Source organism: Zootoca vivipara, chromosome 7 (assembly GCF_963506605.1).
Source record: "Zootoca vivipara chromosome 7, rZooViv1.1, whole genome shotgun sequence".
Classification (NCBI taxonomy): Eukaryota; Metazoa; Chordata; class Lepidosauria; order Squamata; family Lacertidae; genus Zootoca; species Zootoca vivipara.
Window position 1 is genome coordinate 94490263 of NC_083282.1, and position 17618 is coordinate 94507880.

At 49.1% G+C, this 17618-nt stretch overlaps 1 protein-coding gene across 1 annotated transcript in view; it reads right to left on the reverse strand.

The window, feature by feature from the left end:
* Nucleotides 1-17618, reverse strand: part of VSTM2L (V-set and transmembrane domain containing 2 like) — an 89099-nt gene that overhangs the window by 21396 nt on the left and 50085 nt on the right. The window contains exon 2 of the mRNA XM_035124311.2: nt 6071-6240. Coding sequence (XP_034980202.1) covers nt 6071-6240 — 170 coding nt within the window. The remainder of the gene's footprint in view (nt 1-6070; nt 6241-17618) is intronic.

Genomic DNA, 17618 nt, shown 5'->3' on the forward strand with positions numbered 1-17618 from the left:
AACACCGTGCTTTTGCCTGTCGTGAATCTTCCAGTGTTCTGCTTTGTTGAGTGGTCACGAGTTCTAGTGTTATGAGAGAGGGTGGAAAACCTTTCTCTGTCCGCTTTCTCATTCCCCTCATGTTGCGGATAGCAGAGAGTGGTGTGGAGGGAGCAGAAGAGGGTGACCCAAGGAGTCCACCGCTGGAGAATTCCCATGCACATTTTTCACTCCGCTAACCTGGGCCCTGGGCTTTCTCGCAAAGAAAGGAAGCTCAGCTAAAGCATCCATGACAGACGACCATCCTGTGGGATGTAAATCCACTGGGAGCAGTCAAGTACAACATTCCTTGTTTTGCTAGAGCGGACATGCAAGGGAATGTTTGGTCCAGCCGGTCGAAACTTCCTGTTCCTCCTGGCCTGGAGCATCCTTCCTTGCATGTGACTAGTGGGTGGGCGTGACCTTTCCAGACCTGGTAAAAGGCCAAGGGATGGCGCTACTCTCTCTCTTTTCCATCTTCCTTTCGTCCTGTGAACTGCTGGACTGCTAGCCTGCAGTCACTAGGTAAATCTCCCTTAGGGGGTAAACCTGTTTGTACATGTTTGAAGCTTTAAGCCGAAAGCCTGCCTTCAGGGATCACACTGTGCTCTGCCTGATCGTGAGTAAACTTTCTTTTTGTTACTTTATTCTTTTAGGAGGGATTTGAAAGGGGGTCTTACCAGGAAAATTTTAGAACACATTTCAATCTGGATAAGCCAGATGGAATTGCGCATTGTCTTAAGAAACCCACATGAGTTTGCAACTAGTTTTCTGCTGTGTAAAGGCATATGTAAATTCTGCTAAGTAAAGGAACTTGCTAGCGCAAGTTAGGAAGGATAATAATAAACAATAGATCCTCTCCTGCCACCCTCAACATTCCCACACATCCATTCTCTGGTAAGAGCAAGCCTGTGAGATGGGCAAGGATGGGTGAAATACCCCCATTTCAGTTGCTCTCCGTTTTCACATTTTCCCTCTTCCTCCGCTTTCTAAAGACCTCGTGAAGATTAACCTGCATTTTTTGTGGCAATTTCTCCTAATGCATAAAATTTTGGGCCAGGCACTGTTTCTCAGCCTAGCCTGCCTCACAGGGTTGTTGTTGTGAGAATGAAACGGAGAGATGGAGAACCAGGAAAAGGTAGAATATAGATGCACAAAATAAAATAAACCAACAAATAGGCCATCGGCCTATTGGTTCTTCTGATGTGGGATATCGATTATGCCGCTAGGCCTACGCATTTTGGATATTACACCTATATCATTTCAGCATTGCAGGGGGTTGGACTAGATGGCCCTTGGGGTACCTTCCATGCCATATTTGGACCCACCTGTGTGTGTGCTTGTGCGGTATCTCAGACCTTGGGCAGTCATGTCCAGTGGGTAGGATGGCAAGGTCTGGTGGGCTGACTCTGCAGCCACATATTGGGTCAAGAATTGGAGGGGGGGCATTCATTTTAATTATTTAACAGCTCAATGGTTTGTGTGTGTGTGTGTGTGTGTGTGTGTGTGTGTGTGTGTTTAAAAAATAAAACTCTAAGCAGCATACACTATCTAGATTCTAGAGTGTAAAAACATCCATTAGAACAAATATGCAGCCTAAAATCAATAGGCCAGAAGTATAAAAAGCACATAAAATCAAATAAAACAAAAATTCATGGTATTCAAACATATGAAACAGGGTCAAATTATAGAATTGTAGAGTTGGGAGGGATCCCCAGGGGTCATCTAGTCCAACCCCCTGCAACAGGTCTTCTGGGTCAGGAAAAGCCTGGGGGGAAAGACGTCTGAAGCCACTGACGGATGACATATCCGTCAGAGGGAAGGGCATTATTCTGCGTTGATTTGCATCGTGTGATTTAGGGTCATTCAAATCTCTGTTTTTCAAATAAAGGAATTTAAAAGCAAGAAGAGCTGCGAGACGCCCGACAGCAAATATTTAGAACTCACTAAAATGAAATGACATGTGTGGACATTTCTTGCCCTTATATTCTTAAAGAACTGTGTTTGTTCCCTTGTTTAACATTTACTTTAAAAATCAATAAAGGTATTGAGCAAACCAACATGAAGACGTGGTCTTGGGATGAGATTGCTTTTGGGGGGAATGTATTTGCAAGACATGTGTTTTGATGCACTGGTATGACCCCCCCTCCACTGCCCCCCCCCCACCTGACACCTCGTCCCTGGGACTGAAAGGAGGCAGGGTAGCCCAGCTGCCCTCCTCCTTCCCTCCAGCCAGTTTGCAAAAGGAGTTATAGCATGTTCTGTTGAGGGCTGTACGAGCCCTCCATGCTCAGAGAAATCAGATTCATAGCCCAGAAAAAAATGGAATAAAATTTGCACATTAAGATTCATATATCTTTGCTTATTTTGCATGCATTTGCTCTGCTTCTAGACACAAAGTGCCCTGGAGCTCACCTTTCATCAATACAGGGCATACGGAGGCAGCTAATCTTAGCAGTGAGCAGAGCTCTCCGCATTTGGTACAGACACCAATCTATTCCGCCTCGGTCAGACTCCACTTAGAGTCCCGTGCCCAGTTCTAGGGGCCTCAATTTAAGGAGGATATTGACAAGCTGGGAGGTGTGCAGAGGAGGGCGACCAGGATGATCAAGGATCTGGAAACCAAGCCTTGTGAGGAATGGTTGAGGCAGTTGGGAATTGCTCCAGAGTTTGTTCCCTGACCAGCTGGCCAGGCAGCCTTTTATGGGGTGAGCTGGGTACATTTCAAAAATTGGGCACGTTTATCTTGGAGAAGAGAAGACTGAGAGGTGACATGATGGCCATCTTCCAGTATTCGAAGGGCTGCCGCATGGAAGCCCACCCTCCCTTTAGTTCTTTCCTTTGTGTGCGTGCTTTGACCTTGCTATGGACTTCGGTTGGTTGCCTTGGTTGCCCAAGGGGCCTGATAGGAGTTTTTTATCCATTTGGCTAATTGGCACCGGACTCTTGGTTTTTCCGCCTACCTCGTAGCAACTCGTCACAACTTCTTTCGGTATTTGGAGGTTAGGCATTGGAATATGGAGTCAGGGCAGTCTCGAGCAGGTCGGCCGCCCTGGCGCTGAGGCGCGGAGATCGCTCCGGCGCACCCGCCCTCGCAGGGTGCAGCATGGTTGCCGCCCGGCGCCCTGGCGCACTGCGCCACTGGGGGTCTACCTAGAGCCGGCACTGTGTGGAGTTGTCTGGTGTGTTTGAGGACTGGTTGTGGCCATCATCCAACCCTCCTCTTATAGGGGTATCCCCTTAAGGCAGGGGTGCCCAGACTTACCGGCGTTTGGGCTGGTTCCCACCGCGCCGATCGCGCGGCGGGCAGGAGGACGGGGAGTGTGCGCCTGTGCGGGCCGGCAGGCAGGGGAGTGCGCGCCAGTGCGCATGCGCACGGGCGCTTACTGGCGCAGCGGCGCGCTTCCAGGGTGGAAAAAGCGTCGAAAATCCGTTGTGCACATGCGTATGGGCCTCCCCCGACCCGGAAGTGCACCAGAAATGACCTCTTCCGGGTTGGGAGAGGCCCATACGCATGCGCACAAAGGATTTTCGGCGCTTTTTTCCCGACCCGGAAGAGCGCTGCCGCGCTGCGCGCCGTAAGAGCGGGCGGCGGGCGGCGGGGGTCGTCGCGGGCCGGATTGGCAGGCCAATTGGGCCGCATCCGGCCCCCGGGCCGTAGTCTGGGGACCCCTGCCTTAAGGGATCCGGCGGTCGTGGATCCCGTCCGACGCCCTGCTGGTGGCTAGGGCCATGGCACGACCCCCCGGTGACACCAGGGGGAGCTTTCAGTTGTATTTGCATCAACAGGTGTTAACCTGATATGACCCCCCCGCTGAGCGGGGTGGAGTCATGCTTGCTAGGGAGTCCAATGCCTAAGCCAATGCCTCTCACTTGCTCTAACCAATAAAGTTGTGGCCTTATTTTACCCATTAACTCAAATACCATGTGTCACTGTGTCTTCATTTCTCGCGGGGGGGGGGGGGGTCCTCTAACCGCAAAAACACTCTGGCAGTAAGAGCTGTTTGACAGTGGGATAGTTTTCCTCCGGAGGTGGTGGACTCTCCTTCCTTGGAGGTTTTTAAGCAGAGGTTGGATGGCCATCTGTCCTGGTCATGCTTTAGTTGAGATTTCCTTCCAACTCTACAATTCTGTGACTCTTCTCTGCATTTAAAATAGGTTGCCTTTAAAAAAAACCACCCCGATTTCATTGCAGTAACTTCTCTCAAAGAATCTGGAGACTGTCATTTGGTGAGGGCAGTGAGAATCGTCTGCAGGAGAAGCCCACCCCCACCGCCCACATTCCAGCCCTGCGGGCCTGTAGGTCCTTGGGAGAAAGAACAGTGAAATTAAACCTTCAGCCAATTAGTTCTTGGCTCTGGCAGGGGCTTTCTGGGTACCTGCGTGAAGGAGATGGTTCTATTATGCATGCTCCGTAGATTAAAACTGCATTTTAAAAAAGGTGAGAATTAAAACTAACGGAACATATTCTGATAACTGAAGCATGAAACAGTGCGCATGCGCCTTATGCGGTCAAATGGGAGATAATAAAAGCTTTCTGCACCCACAGCCAGGCCTGCAGGAGAATAACCCGACTGATCAATGCATTGCACTCTGTAAGTCAGCAGGCAGAGCAGGGCTTCCTCGGGTGGCCCTAGCATACGAGGGTGGGGTGTGGAAATGAAATAAACGTACGACAGAAACAGAGACAGAGATCAGCATTCAGAAAATCATTTCTCCATTGCAGTGATCACTGCTAGAGAATTCCTGACAGATGGCCACCCAGCCTCTGTTTAAACATTTCCAACGAAGGTGAGTCCACTACCTCCCAAGGGAGTCCCTTCCACTGTCAAATAGCTCCCCCTGGTTTAAAGTTCTTCATATATTTGAAGATGGCTATATCCACATCACCTTTCCGTCTTCTCTTTTTCCAGGCTAAACATACCCAACACCCTCAACTGTTCCTCATCAGGCTTGGTTTCCAGACCCACCATAATCTTGGTCGCCCAACTCTTTGCTACACTTTCTAGCTCATCCATAGCCTTCTTAAACTTTCAAATCCATCCACGTTGGTGGCCATCGCTGCTTTTTGTGGGAGCAAGTTCCATATTTAACTATGCACTGCATGAAAAATCCACACCGTGATCAACTCCCACCTGGAAACCAGTGTCCCCACTGTGGAAGGACGTGTGGATCCAAAATTGGCCTCCACAGTCACTTACGGACCCATTGTTAAAATCGTGTTTATGGAAGACAATCTTACTCGGCTATGAGTGATCGCCAAAGAAAGAAGAACAGGGCTGTTGTGGGGATTAAAAGCGGAATGGCAGAACCTTATATCCCACTGTGAGCTCCTCGGAGAAAAAAAAGTGGGATATAAATGTAATAAATGAATGAATGAATGCATAAATAAATAAATATTAGACCCTACTTTGGCTCCCAGTACATTTCCGAGCACAATTCAAAGTGTTGGTGCTGACCTTTAAAGCCCTAAACGGCCTCAGCCCAGTATACCTGAAGGAGCGTCTCCACTGAGGTCCAGCGTTCTGGCGGTTCCCTCGTTGCAAGAAGCCAAGTTACAGGGAACCAGGCAGAGGGCCTTCTCGGTAGTGGCGCCCGCCCTGTGGAACACCCTCCCATCAGATGTCAAAGAGATAAACAGCTACCAGATTTTTTAGAAAACATCTGAAGCCAGCCCTTTTTAGGGAAGTCTTTAATGTGTGACATTTTAATGTATTTTAATCTTTGTTGGGAGCCGCCCAGAGTGGCTGGGGAAACCCAGCCAGATGGACGGGGTATAAATAATAAATTATTATTATTATTATTATTATTATTATTATTATTATTATTCTCTCAAGGCCAGCTCTTCAAAGCACCAAAAGGATCCCCAGAGGAGGCATCCCGGGGGGTTGTTCCTGATCAGGAATCTTTTCTCCGAGTGGAGTCCTGCAAAGAGGGTGTCTGCAATGGGGATGTAGCTGCATTGAGCTCTTTGCAAAAAATGGAAAGGTGGAGGTGGAGGCAGGGTGGGGAGGGGAGGGGAGGGGAGGGGGGAGGAGTGGGTCTGTCATACCTGGTTGGAGGCCCAGTTCTGCTTCTCCGTCCAGTCTTTGTGAGTGCGCACGTACCACCACTGGATCTCGAGCGAGTACGAAGGGGAGCCGCTACCACGGAAGGAGCAGGCCATCTCCACGTCCTCACCAGCCCGGGCGGTCATGTCATGGGGGGTCTCTGTGAAAAACGCTGCAGGGGAGACAAAGAGCCACAAGCAAGGCCGGTCATCGTCAGGAGTCTTCAGCTCTGCCTTTTGCAGCAGGTCGATGCACAGATGCAAGCGGGGTGGGGGTGGGCAGGATGCAACACTTTCCTCCATGCCAACCTCTGCACTCCTCAAACCATACGAGAGCAGCATACTTTTTTGGGTCACTTGGTATCCCCTTGAAAGCCAGGCTGGCTGGCTGCTGGTTCTCACCCAAACCAGAAACAAAGCCTTGGGTTTATCACAATACTTTTACACATGGGGGTGGTGGTTTAGATTTCAGGGGGGAGGGTAGTTCTTTCCTCTCCCTCTCCTTTTTTAAACATTTCTCCAACAATTAAAAATCAGAGCTGTCAGCCCATTAACGGCCCTTTAGCTAATTAGCTATCTCCTTTCAAATGATTAATCAATTAGCCAATTAAAATAAATACTACAGTAACTCAATACAGGTGTTATCTTGAGAATATGCAATTAAGATGGCAATTGCTCTTGACTAAATAACAGAGACAAGCCATTTATTGTTGGGGAAATCATCTTCGGTGCATTGCTGCGATGGAGAGATGCAGAAAGATTGGCCGCAGCAATCCTGCACGCAGCAGGGAGCTCTGGCTTCCACGCCTGGCTCTGACAGCCAAGCACAAGCTCTGGATAGCACAAGCAGACACACAGGGCGTGGGGGGTTTGGGGAGGGGGGTCAGGGCTGGATGATGCCCTGAGTCCCTTCTAGTTCCTGGGGTCCTGGACCCAGCGAGGGTTAGGATCTACCGCAATAGAAGATTCTAATAGAAGATTATATTGCTGAACTAGTCAGACAAGCGTGTCAAGACCATAGCTGCCAAGTACCCCGTTTTTCCCAGGAAACCCCCGTATTTTCTTACCGTTTCCCGCTGGTCTCCCAAATGGATTTATCTCCCGTAAATCCCCCGGAAAGCAGCTCCTGCCGCCGGCCATGTTTCTGGTGCCGCTCTGCCCATTTCCAAAATGTCCGCAGCGCCAGAAGTCGCTTGTACACATGTCCGGAAGTGCGTAGAAGCGACTTCTGGTGCTGCGGACATTTTGGAAATGGGCAGAGCGGCGCCGGAAGTCGCTTCTATGCACTTCCGGACATGCGTAGAAATGACTTCTGGCACCGTGGCCATTTTGGAAATGGGCAGAGCGACACCAGAAGTTGCTTCTACGCAGATCCGGAAATTGCGTAGAAGCGACTTCTGGTGCCGCGCCGCTGCTGGTCCCGGATTTTTCAATCCGGAACTTGGCAGCTATGGTCAAGACAATAGCCGTAGCTGGCCATTCTTCTGTTCTTCAGGATGGCTGCAGTCCTATGAGACTGTCTAAAGGCAGCCGAACTGTCCCCGGGTGTAGAAATCCCTGCTCCGCAATACTGCACAAAGGATGCACATCAAACCCAGGCTCCACCTGTGCGCACGGGGCTTGCAAAGTCAGCCCCTGTAGCTGTTTGGAGATGTGTGGAGTTCCCTGAAGCGACCCTACCCAACCGCCACCTCGCGCACTAGGATTCCCCCTCCGCCTCCTCCCACACATCTGTCTGAGGGATAACGTGACAGGCCAGAAGCGGAATACTAAAAAGGGGAGATCTGGATTAATCATAGATAATCTGCCATCTCTGTTCCTGGAGCAACGTTGGTTCCACTTCAGTTCCTTCTGCATCGCTGGAGCCTTTCCGGAAGGGCGGGGGTGGGGGGGGAAAGGAAACCTAATTGAGATTAGTCACAGGAGCCCCTGGCAAGGGATTCCTCACCATCACACTTAGAAGAATTGTGTAACTGTTGGAGACTGGAGAAAGGGGGGTGGGGTGCAATCCTGGTGGCACGGCCGTCTTCCATCTTCTGCCGCAGAGAGACAGGACATGGAACCTCCTTCCTCCCAAGTCAAGCGTTTGGATATCAGTGAAAACTGACAGCTGCCCCCCCCCAATTCACTCCCCACTCAAATATGAAATAGGATTGCCAGACCCCCTCCGGGTGGCAGGCAGAGGAATTGTAATTCCAGGTAGGCAAGAGCGCTTTTAGTTAGATATATTTAGGTATCTCTAAATAATAATAATAATAATAATAATAATAATAATAATAATAATAATAATAATAATATATTATTTATACCCTGCCCATCTGGCCGGGTCTCCCCAGCCACTCTGGGCGGCTTCCAACAGAAGAATAAAACACAATAATCTACTAAACATTAAAAGCCTCCCTGAACAGGGCTGCCTTCAGATGTCTTCTAAAAGTCTGGTAGTTGTTTTCCTCTTTGACATCTGTTAGGAGGGCGTTCCACAGGGCAGGCGCCACCACCGAGAAGGCCCTCTGCCTAGTTCCCTGCAACTTGGCTTCTCGCAACGAGGGAACCGCCAGAAGGCCCTCGGTGCTGGACCTCAGTGTCCGGGCAGAATGATGGAGGTGGAGACGCTCCTTCAGGTATACTGGACCGAGGCCATTTAGGGCTTTAAAGGTCAGCACCAACACTTTGAATTGTGCTCGGAAACGTACTGGGAGCCAATGTAGATCTTTCAAGACCGGTAGATCTTTCAAGATATATTAAGAAGACTGTGCATGCAGCTCGAAAGCCCACCAGGAGTTGTCTGTATAGATGCTTGGGTGGGGGTGGGGTCTGCACTCATCTGCTCCCCTCTGACCCCCCCCCCCTGCTGCCACCACCATGCCTGCCAAATTGGGAAATAGGAAGTCACAAACAGGGATATCTTAATGCCCTTCCAAGGCTGATTGTTATGTTATGCACAAGTATCCAGCGCACGGCATCCGTACCACATAAAGCAAACGCCCAATAAAACTGGTTGTGCGGATCAAATGCCAGACGCAACGGAGGCTGTTGCCTTCCACAGGCTGCACAACACTTTTCCCGGGAACAACTTGGATGCCCCAGAAATCTCTGAACGTCAGCGCAGCTGCCTAAAGATATTCATGAAAGGAGCCTGTGGGGTCCAAGACCTGATGTTAACAGAAGCCGGGGTTGTCAAAGTGACTCCCCCCGCAGATTAATCCATCACAGGCCTCCCACCCCCCTTTCCTCATTTATGGGACCTGGCCGGGGCTGCTCAGGAGACCGGCAAGTGAATTTGCGGCCTCCCCTGAGTTTCTGATCCGGTCTGAAAAGTGAATTATTATCAGGCTAGGCAGAAAAAGTTAATACCTCTAATGTCTCTCTGTCCCCCTGGATGCCTGGAAATCCCATAGACTTATTGCTTTCCTTTAATCCATTTTAGCAGGGGAACCCTGGAAAATACAGAGTGGGGAGGGAGGCTTAATGAGAGCCCCGTCTCCCTGCTGCTTTTGCAAGAGCCTCTTGCCGTCCGTTCAGCCAGAGGACAAATGGAAGGCAAGAGAGTCTGGAGGGAGACGCAAACAGGCAGAGATTTCTGGAGAGGTTCAAGACAACTTTTCCAGAGCCTCTTATTATACACTGTTGCCACCCAGGGCTGCCTTCAGAGCCATGACCAGAGGTTCCAAAAGAGGGTGGTCTTGCCCCTTGGCAGGGGTGGGATTAGCAGTAGGGGGCACTATGGGGCAAGGGGGTGGCAGGGGGGCGCTGGAGATGTAAATGACTTTGAAAAGCTGGTATCACTGGCTCAAGTTTATAATAATAATAATAATAATAATAGTAATAGTAATAGTAATAATAATAATTTTATTATTTATACCCCACGCATCTGGCTGGGTTTCCCCAGCCACTCCGGGCAGCTTACAGAAAATATAAAAACATAATAAAGCAACAAACATAAAAAAACTTCCTGATCCAGGGCTGCCTTCAGATGTCTTCTAAAAGTCAGATAGTTGTTTATTTCCTTGACACCTGATGGGAGGGCATTCCACAGGGCGGGCGCCACCACTGAGAAGGCCCTCTGTTTGGTTCCCTGTAACCTCACTTCTCGCGCCAGAAGGCCTTCAGAGGAGGACCTCTGTGTGCGGGCTGAGCGATGGGGGCGAAGATGCTCCTTCAGGTATACTGGGTTAATCAATTTTGCTGAATAAATTAAACGAATATTTTTCACTGGGTATTGAATGAATGTGCAATGAATTGTTGCCGTTTTGAATTTTACGGTGTGACCCTTAGTGGGTTGTGTAAACTGCTATTCTGAATAATGCTTTTTATAGGGTAGGTGACACTGGGGGGGGGGTAGTTTGGGGACCGCTGCATTGAACAAAAATTGTGTGCAGACCCAACAATCAATGGCCAAAGATGCTGACGTGCAGATTAGCTTCTGAAAAAATGGAGAGCCAAACTAGTTTTCTGAAAAGATGGGGACAGGCAGATAGAGAGAGACAGACCAACTGCTTCCTATAACTGGGGCATTTTATTACATGAGATGATGCATAGAGTTGTTCCTGTTCATAGCAATTGCTGGAACTTCAGCCTGAGAACTCTCCTGGACTTTCCTTCAATTGAGGTTTTTGAGCAGAGGTTGGATGGCTCCCTGTCATAGATGCTTCAGCTGAGATTCCTGCATGGTAGGGGGCTGGACTACATGACCCTTGGGGTCCCTTCCAACTCTAGAATTCTACTGTTCAGTAGCCCCTGGCTTGGAAGGAAGCCATCATCATATCATTTTTAATTTGTATACCGTCTTTCTATCTTACAATACTCAAGGCGGTTTACAAGCTGAAGAAACAAAAAATGTACAAATTATAACAATCTAATGCAATACAAAAATGTGATAATAAAACATAACTTTAAAAGCCATGTCCTCTAAGCCCCAATATATGTGGACCAGCCCAGAGTCAGCATGGCGAGTGGTTAGAGCAGGCATCCCCAAACTTCGGCCCTCCAGATGTTTTGGACTACAATTCCCATCTTCCCCGACCACTGGTCCTGTTAGCTAGGGATCATGGGAGTTGTAGGCCAAAACATCTGGAGGGCCGAAGTTTGGGGATGCCTGGGTTAGAGGGTCAGACTGGGAGACCAGGGTTCGAATCCACACTTGGCCATGAAGCTCATGGAGGGACCTTGGGACGCAAGTCACTGCCTCTCAGCCTAACCTACCTCCCAGGGTTGGTGTGGGGATTGAATGAGAAGGGGGAGAAGCATATTCTCCACCTTGAGTTCCTTGGAGAAAATAAGACTGGGTTGAGTGGAAAGCATCTTGTACGAGATCTGAGGCACTCTGTAAATTACTTCGCATTCAGAGCTGGGATCTGGAGTTGACAAGCCCCAGCTCCAGTAAATGCGGTGTCAGGGAGAGGGTGGTGCCCCCCCCCGAGATCTCCCTCTGAGGAGGGCTCCTCTGCAACCCCCTCCGCCCAATGCCCACCCCCCATCTCCGCCACCCTCTGCATTTCTCAGGCAACATCCCCAGAAAAAGTAGCCCCTCCAGGGAGACGGCTTTAATTATCGAGTTTAAGGAGAACACACCGCATACCGCCGTGGCCCCGAAGTCCCGAGACCGGGTCTAAATTGCTCAGAACACAATTAAAATCCGCTCCTAAAGATTAGAAATTCAGCGGAGGAGCAGAGAAAGAGGCTTGATTGAATCAAACATCTTTTTTTCTGTCAGGCTTTAATTGGGAAGCCACGATATTAATTAACCCCAGGGCCCGGCCTTCTGAATGCAGAGCCAGAGCAAGGCGGAGGGATGTTGTGTATATACTGTATGTACGCCTGCACACAAGTGTGAGTGTGAGTGCATGGTGGCGCCGTGGCGCCGATTGCTCTTGGAAATGTTGCCTCGCCCATCTCATGGCACAACTCTCCCCTCCTTTAATTTCCAGCTACTGGGATTCAGAAGCACTGCTCCCTCCTCCTCCACAAATTTGTCAAACCCTCTTTTAAAGCCATCCAGGTTGGTAGCCATCGCTGCCTCCTGTGGGAGGGAGTTCCACCATTTAACGCCAGCGCAGTTGCCTTGCCAGGGAGGAAAGGGTGTGGGAATGTTAAGGAAAGTAGGGGAGGAAGTTTTGTTTTGATATGATGACCCTTCTTCATTCACGCTAGTGAGCAAAAACAGCAGAGCACATTCCCTTTGCAACTTATTGGAAGCAAGTCCTGCCCCCCTCTAGCAAAAATCCTGGCTGTGCCCATGCCTAAGACCTTGGATGTTACTGTATATCCTTCCTTTCCTCCAAGGATTACAAGGCAGTGCACATTGCCCTCCCACCCCTTTTTATCCTTACAACAGCCTTGTGAGGTAGGCCAGGCTTACCAAGGACAGGTCCAAGGTCCCTGGCTGAGCAGGGAAGTGAACCTGCCTCTCCCCCCCCAAATACTTTTAACCACCAGGTGGCCAAATGTAATAATATACCTGGGACCTTCAGGACATTTCAGTCTCCGAAAGAGACTTGTGTGCAGGATTATTATTTTTTTCCAGAAGAAGAAAGTTGTGCCTGCTCGATTTTTGCATTGACCTCTATTTAAAATCCTCCCTCTTTTGCATTTGGTCATCTTCTCCCCCCCCCTTCCCTTCCCTGCTGCCCCCTGCTTGGCAGCAACAGCTGTGATCAGAGAGAGAGAGAAAGAGACTGGAGGCCAAGGAGGGCGAGGACAGGCAGGAAATAAATCCGGCTCTCATAGCTGCTGCATCTGTTACAATATCTGGGTTCTTGGGAGGCTTAAGGTCTTAAATCAGCTTATTAAAATGAGACTGAGCCCCTGAATGGCCCAGCAGCTGGTGGCGCTTTGAGCCTGCAAGGGGCATCGGAAGCCAACCTTCCGCCTGGCTAATCCCCCCAGGCCCCTGGGGGACAGCAAAGACCCCCAGTCAGGCAGAGGGAGATGAAGCATTGCTCCCTCTTTTGCATATGAGGCTGGGGTGCTCTGGAGATGGGCGGGTGGAGGAGAAGGCTACGCACCCTCAATTAACCTCCACTTAAGAGGGGCACTCGAGAGGGAGACTCTGGGTTCCACCTGGCTAGGTCTAAGTCAGCCTGACCGGATTTATTTCATGTGATGCAACAAGCAATTTCAAAAGTTGCATGTATTTAAATAAATCAGAGCCTGCCCCTGCCTTCCTTCTGCCAAAGGGCACCTGCAGGGATTGGTTTCCTCTGACGGAGGTAGCCTTGGAGGGAAGCTGTGGCTGTGAGCTGCCTCCTGGTTCAGCAAAAAAAAGAGGACATCTCCGCCTTCTCTTCTGGCCAGAATGAGCGGCAGGGATTTGAGTGGAGGCTGCCCTGCCTTTTGAGCCCAATTGCTCCCAGTCAAGAGATAGGATTTCTCCCCTTTCCCTTTAGGTTTGCAAATGCCGCAGGCACAATCTTAAATAATGCAGCTCTTTAAGTCCCATTGAACTCTGGGAGGCTTGTTGTTGTTGTTGTTTAGTCGTTTAGTCCAAGTAAACATGGGCGAGATTAGGCTGGGTAAGCAAATATATTGCGAGGTTCTACGATGTCGGCCACTTATTGCTCCCCTGAGACTGGGGAAGATGATGATGCTTTACAGTATATCCTGCCTTTCTCCCAAACTGGGATTCAAAGTGACTTGCAACATTTAGAAACACTGTTACAGAACGCAAAGTAATTAAAGTAATAAAAACAAATTAGTTCAAAACAATAGTTAAAATATGTCAAAACACGCACTTAGAGCCAGCCATTGAAATGTAGTTTGTTTTGGATTTGATGAGGTATTCCCTATATTCCCTATATTCTATCCTTCCACAGACCCTCGTCTGTGTGCTAGCAGACAAAAGGATCAGCTTATCGCTTGTTGAGCAGAGATTGAATCTCATCTTAAGCAGTTTAACTGGAAGTATAGGAATTAGCTGTTGGGCTGCTTTCTCCCTTTGCTTACCCTGCTTTTCAAAGACTACAGACTAAAAAGTAAGTATAAAATATATAGTTTACTCACAGTCAGCCATTTGTCCTTAGCAGCAACAACAGCAAAAGTAACTGCAGGTAAAATTCTTGTATTTACACCAAAAACTACAGTTAGAACTGGATATGGAACAACTGACTGGTTCAAAATTGGGAAAGGAGTACGACAAGGTTGTATATTGTCTCCCTGCTTATCTAACTTATATGCAGAATTCATCATGCGAAAGGCTGGACTAGCTGAATCCCAAACCGGAATTAAGATTGCCGGAAGAAATATCAACAACCTCAGATATGCAGATGACACAACCTTGATGGCAGAAAGCGAGGAGGAATTAAAGAACCTTTTAATGAGGGTGAAAGAGGAGAGCGCAAAATATGGTCTGAAGCTCAACATCAAAAAAACCAAGATCATGGCCACTGGTCCCATCACCTCCTGGCAAATAGAAAGGGAAGAAATGGAGGCAGTGAGAGATTTTACTTTCCTGGGCTCCTTGATCACTGCAGATGGTGACAGCAGTCACGAAATGAAAAGACGTCTGCTTCTTGGGAGAAAAGCAATGACAAACCTAGACAGCATCTTAAAAAGCAGAGACATCACCTTGCCGACAAAGGTCCATATAGTTAAAGCTATGGTTTTCCCAGTAGTGATGTATGGAAGTGAGAGCTGGACCATAAAGAAGGCTGATCGCCGAAGAATTGATGCTTTTGAATTATGGTGCTGGAGGAAACTCTTGAGAGTCCCATGGACTGCAAGAAGATCAAACCTATCCATTCTGAAGGAAATCAGCCCTGAGTGCTCACTGGAAGGACAGATCCTGAAGCTGAAGCTCCAATACTTTGGCCACCTCATGAGAAGAGAAGACTCCCTGGAAAAGACCCTGATGTTGGGAAAGATGGAGGGCACAAGGAGAAGGGGATGACAGAGGACGAGATGGTTGGACAGTGTTCTCGAAGCTACAAACATGAGTTTGACCAAACTGCGGGAGACAGTGGAAGACAGGAGTGCCTGGCGTGCTCTGGTCTATGGGGTCACGAAGAGTCGGACATGACTAAACAACTAAACAACAAACAACAACAACACCAAAAACAGCCTTAGGCATGTGCATGATGCTGGTGAGAGCAGACAGATGTCTGCTCCCATGGCTGGTCAAAGACCAGAGAGCAAGAAGGAACAGGAAATACTTATTTGCTTCTTCCATCCCAGGAGAGGGGAAATGACACCACACAGAGCCTTTCCTACCATTACACGTCTATGGTTCGAGTCTGCGGCCTGCCTATCAGCAACACAACTCTATGACCTTAACCCCTTCACATGCTAACTAGCAAGAACATTCACTGTTAGATTGGACTGCATATCTTGCACAGTTTGCCCTGACAACAGCCCAGCGGTCAGCATTGTCTGTTTGAACCGGAAGGTCTGAGCTAGATGGCGGAAGAATAACGAAGAGGGAGCCAGTCTGACCTCTCTTGGGAAGGAATGCCGCAATATGGGAGCAGCCACAGAAAAGCCTCCGTCTTGCACCATCACCAAGCGTGCCTCTGGTGTGGATGGGACCAAGAGGAGGTTCTCACCTGAGGATCTTAGCACCTGAGCAGGTTGGTAAAGGGAGATACAGTCTTTAAGGTAACCTGAGCCTAAGCCTAACAGGGCGGGTGAGTGGATAGGTAGCAGCTGGTACCGGTAGCAGAGTTTGCAGTTTATCCTGCGATCAACAACTTGCCCTTTTCAGGCTTGCCTTCCTGTGGCTGTGAAAGGTCATGTGGGAACTGCGCCTTATGCCTCTGAGAAAAAAAAAGCTCATTAACGCCTCCAAGGCCTTTAATGGATAGCAGCCTAGACACAAGAGACAGTTTCATCCCAGGGGAAAGTCATTTATCTCTGGGGTAGCCGGCAGAGTGGCTTCTTCCTCACTGGAAGCCCTAAACATGGTGGGATTTTTTTCCCCATCTTAATGTCAGCCGCTCCACTGTGACACACTGGAGGCTAACACATTTGCTGCAGCAGAAGCTTCTTGCTGAAGTACGCCCTTTCCCAAGAATGCATGGAAGGGGGAAGCTGGATCACAACTGCCGGCCCTGACCCCCACCCCAGCTGTATTTTTCAAGCATTCGCGTACAGATCTGAGCAGACTTCATGTGAGCACAAGAAAGCCATCTTCAGACAGTTGAGGGAGCTGGATATGTTTATTCTGCAGAAGAAAGACTGAGAGGTGATATGAAAGCTATCTTCAAATATCTAAAGGGCTGTTACGTGGAAGAGGGAGCAAGCTTGTTTTCTCCTGCTACGGAGGGTAGAACACAAAACCATTCAAGCTGCAAAAAAAGAGAGAGGAGATTCTGACTAAACATTTGGAAGAACTTTCTGATGGGAAGAGCCCTTTGAAAGGACTCCCACGAGAGGTGGTGGACTCTCCTTCCTTGGAGGTTTTTAACCAGAGGTTGGATGGCCATCTGTCCTGGTCATGCTTTAGTTGAGATTTCCTTCCAACTCTACAATTCTGTGACTCTTCTCTGCATTTAAAATAGGTTGCCTTTAAACCCCATCCTACCCCCCCAACCCCCAGGGATGTTTTAGTTGAGATCCCTGCATCAGGGCCGGCGTGTCCATTTAGGCAAGCTAGGCAGCTGCCTAGGGTGCCAAAATGGAGGGGCCACCTCCACTGCGCCTGTCACTGTTGAGCGGCTTCAGGCCGCTATCCCGAGGCATGCGCGCGCCTCCAGAGAGTGGCCTGAAGCCGCTCAACAACAGCTGACAGGCGCAGTGGAGGCGGCCCCAGGCTCGTGCTCCCCGTGCGAAGCTCCGGAGGCGCGCGGAGAGCACGAGCCTGGGGCCACCTCGTCGCGCCTCTCAGCTGTATTTATTTTATTTTTATTTTATTTTTTCTATTTATTTTATTTTTTATTGGGGGGGGGGCGCCAGAAGGTGATCTCGCCTAGGGCGCAAAAAACCCTAGCACTGGCCCTGCCCTGCATTGAAGGGAGTTGGGCTAGTTGACCCTGGGGAGTCCCTTCCATCTACAATTTTATGATTCTGTGACAACTGGATGGACACGTGAAGGTCTGTGGTGAGTTCAGAAGTGGCCACAATCTACATATTCGCAGGGAGATTGGAAGCTGCCTTGTTCTGGGTCAGACTCTTCTGCCATCCAGCTTAGAATTATCCATGCTGACTGGCAGCCGATCTTCAGGATTTCGGGCAGAAGACATTCCCAGTCCTGCCTGGAGATCCCACTGGGGAGGGAACATGGGATCTTCTGGACACAAGGCAGATGTTCTACCGCTATAAGCTACAGCCCTTTCTTTTTCTTTTTAAAATTTACTTACTTACTTACTTACTTACTTACTTACTTACTTACTTACTTTACTAGGTTTACATAACAAAAGCATAAGTTCATTCCACGTATCTTTACAATTTGCCTTTTTTCCGCTTTCCCCCAGTCCTCCTCCCTCCCTTCCCACCCTCCCCCCTGATCGGGACTTCCTTCTTCATATCTTTAACCACGTACACAGTCTGTTCATTTGTTCATTCGTTCTTGTATATTGTAGAAGACATCAGAAGGCAGCCCTTTTCAGGGAGGCTTTTAATG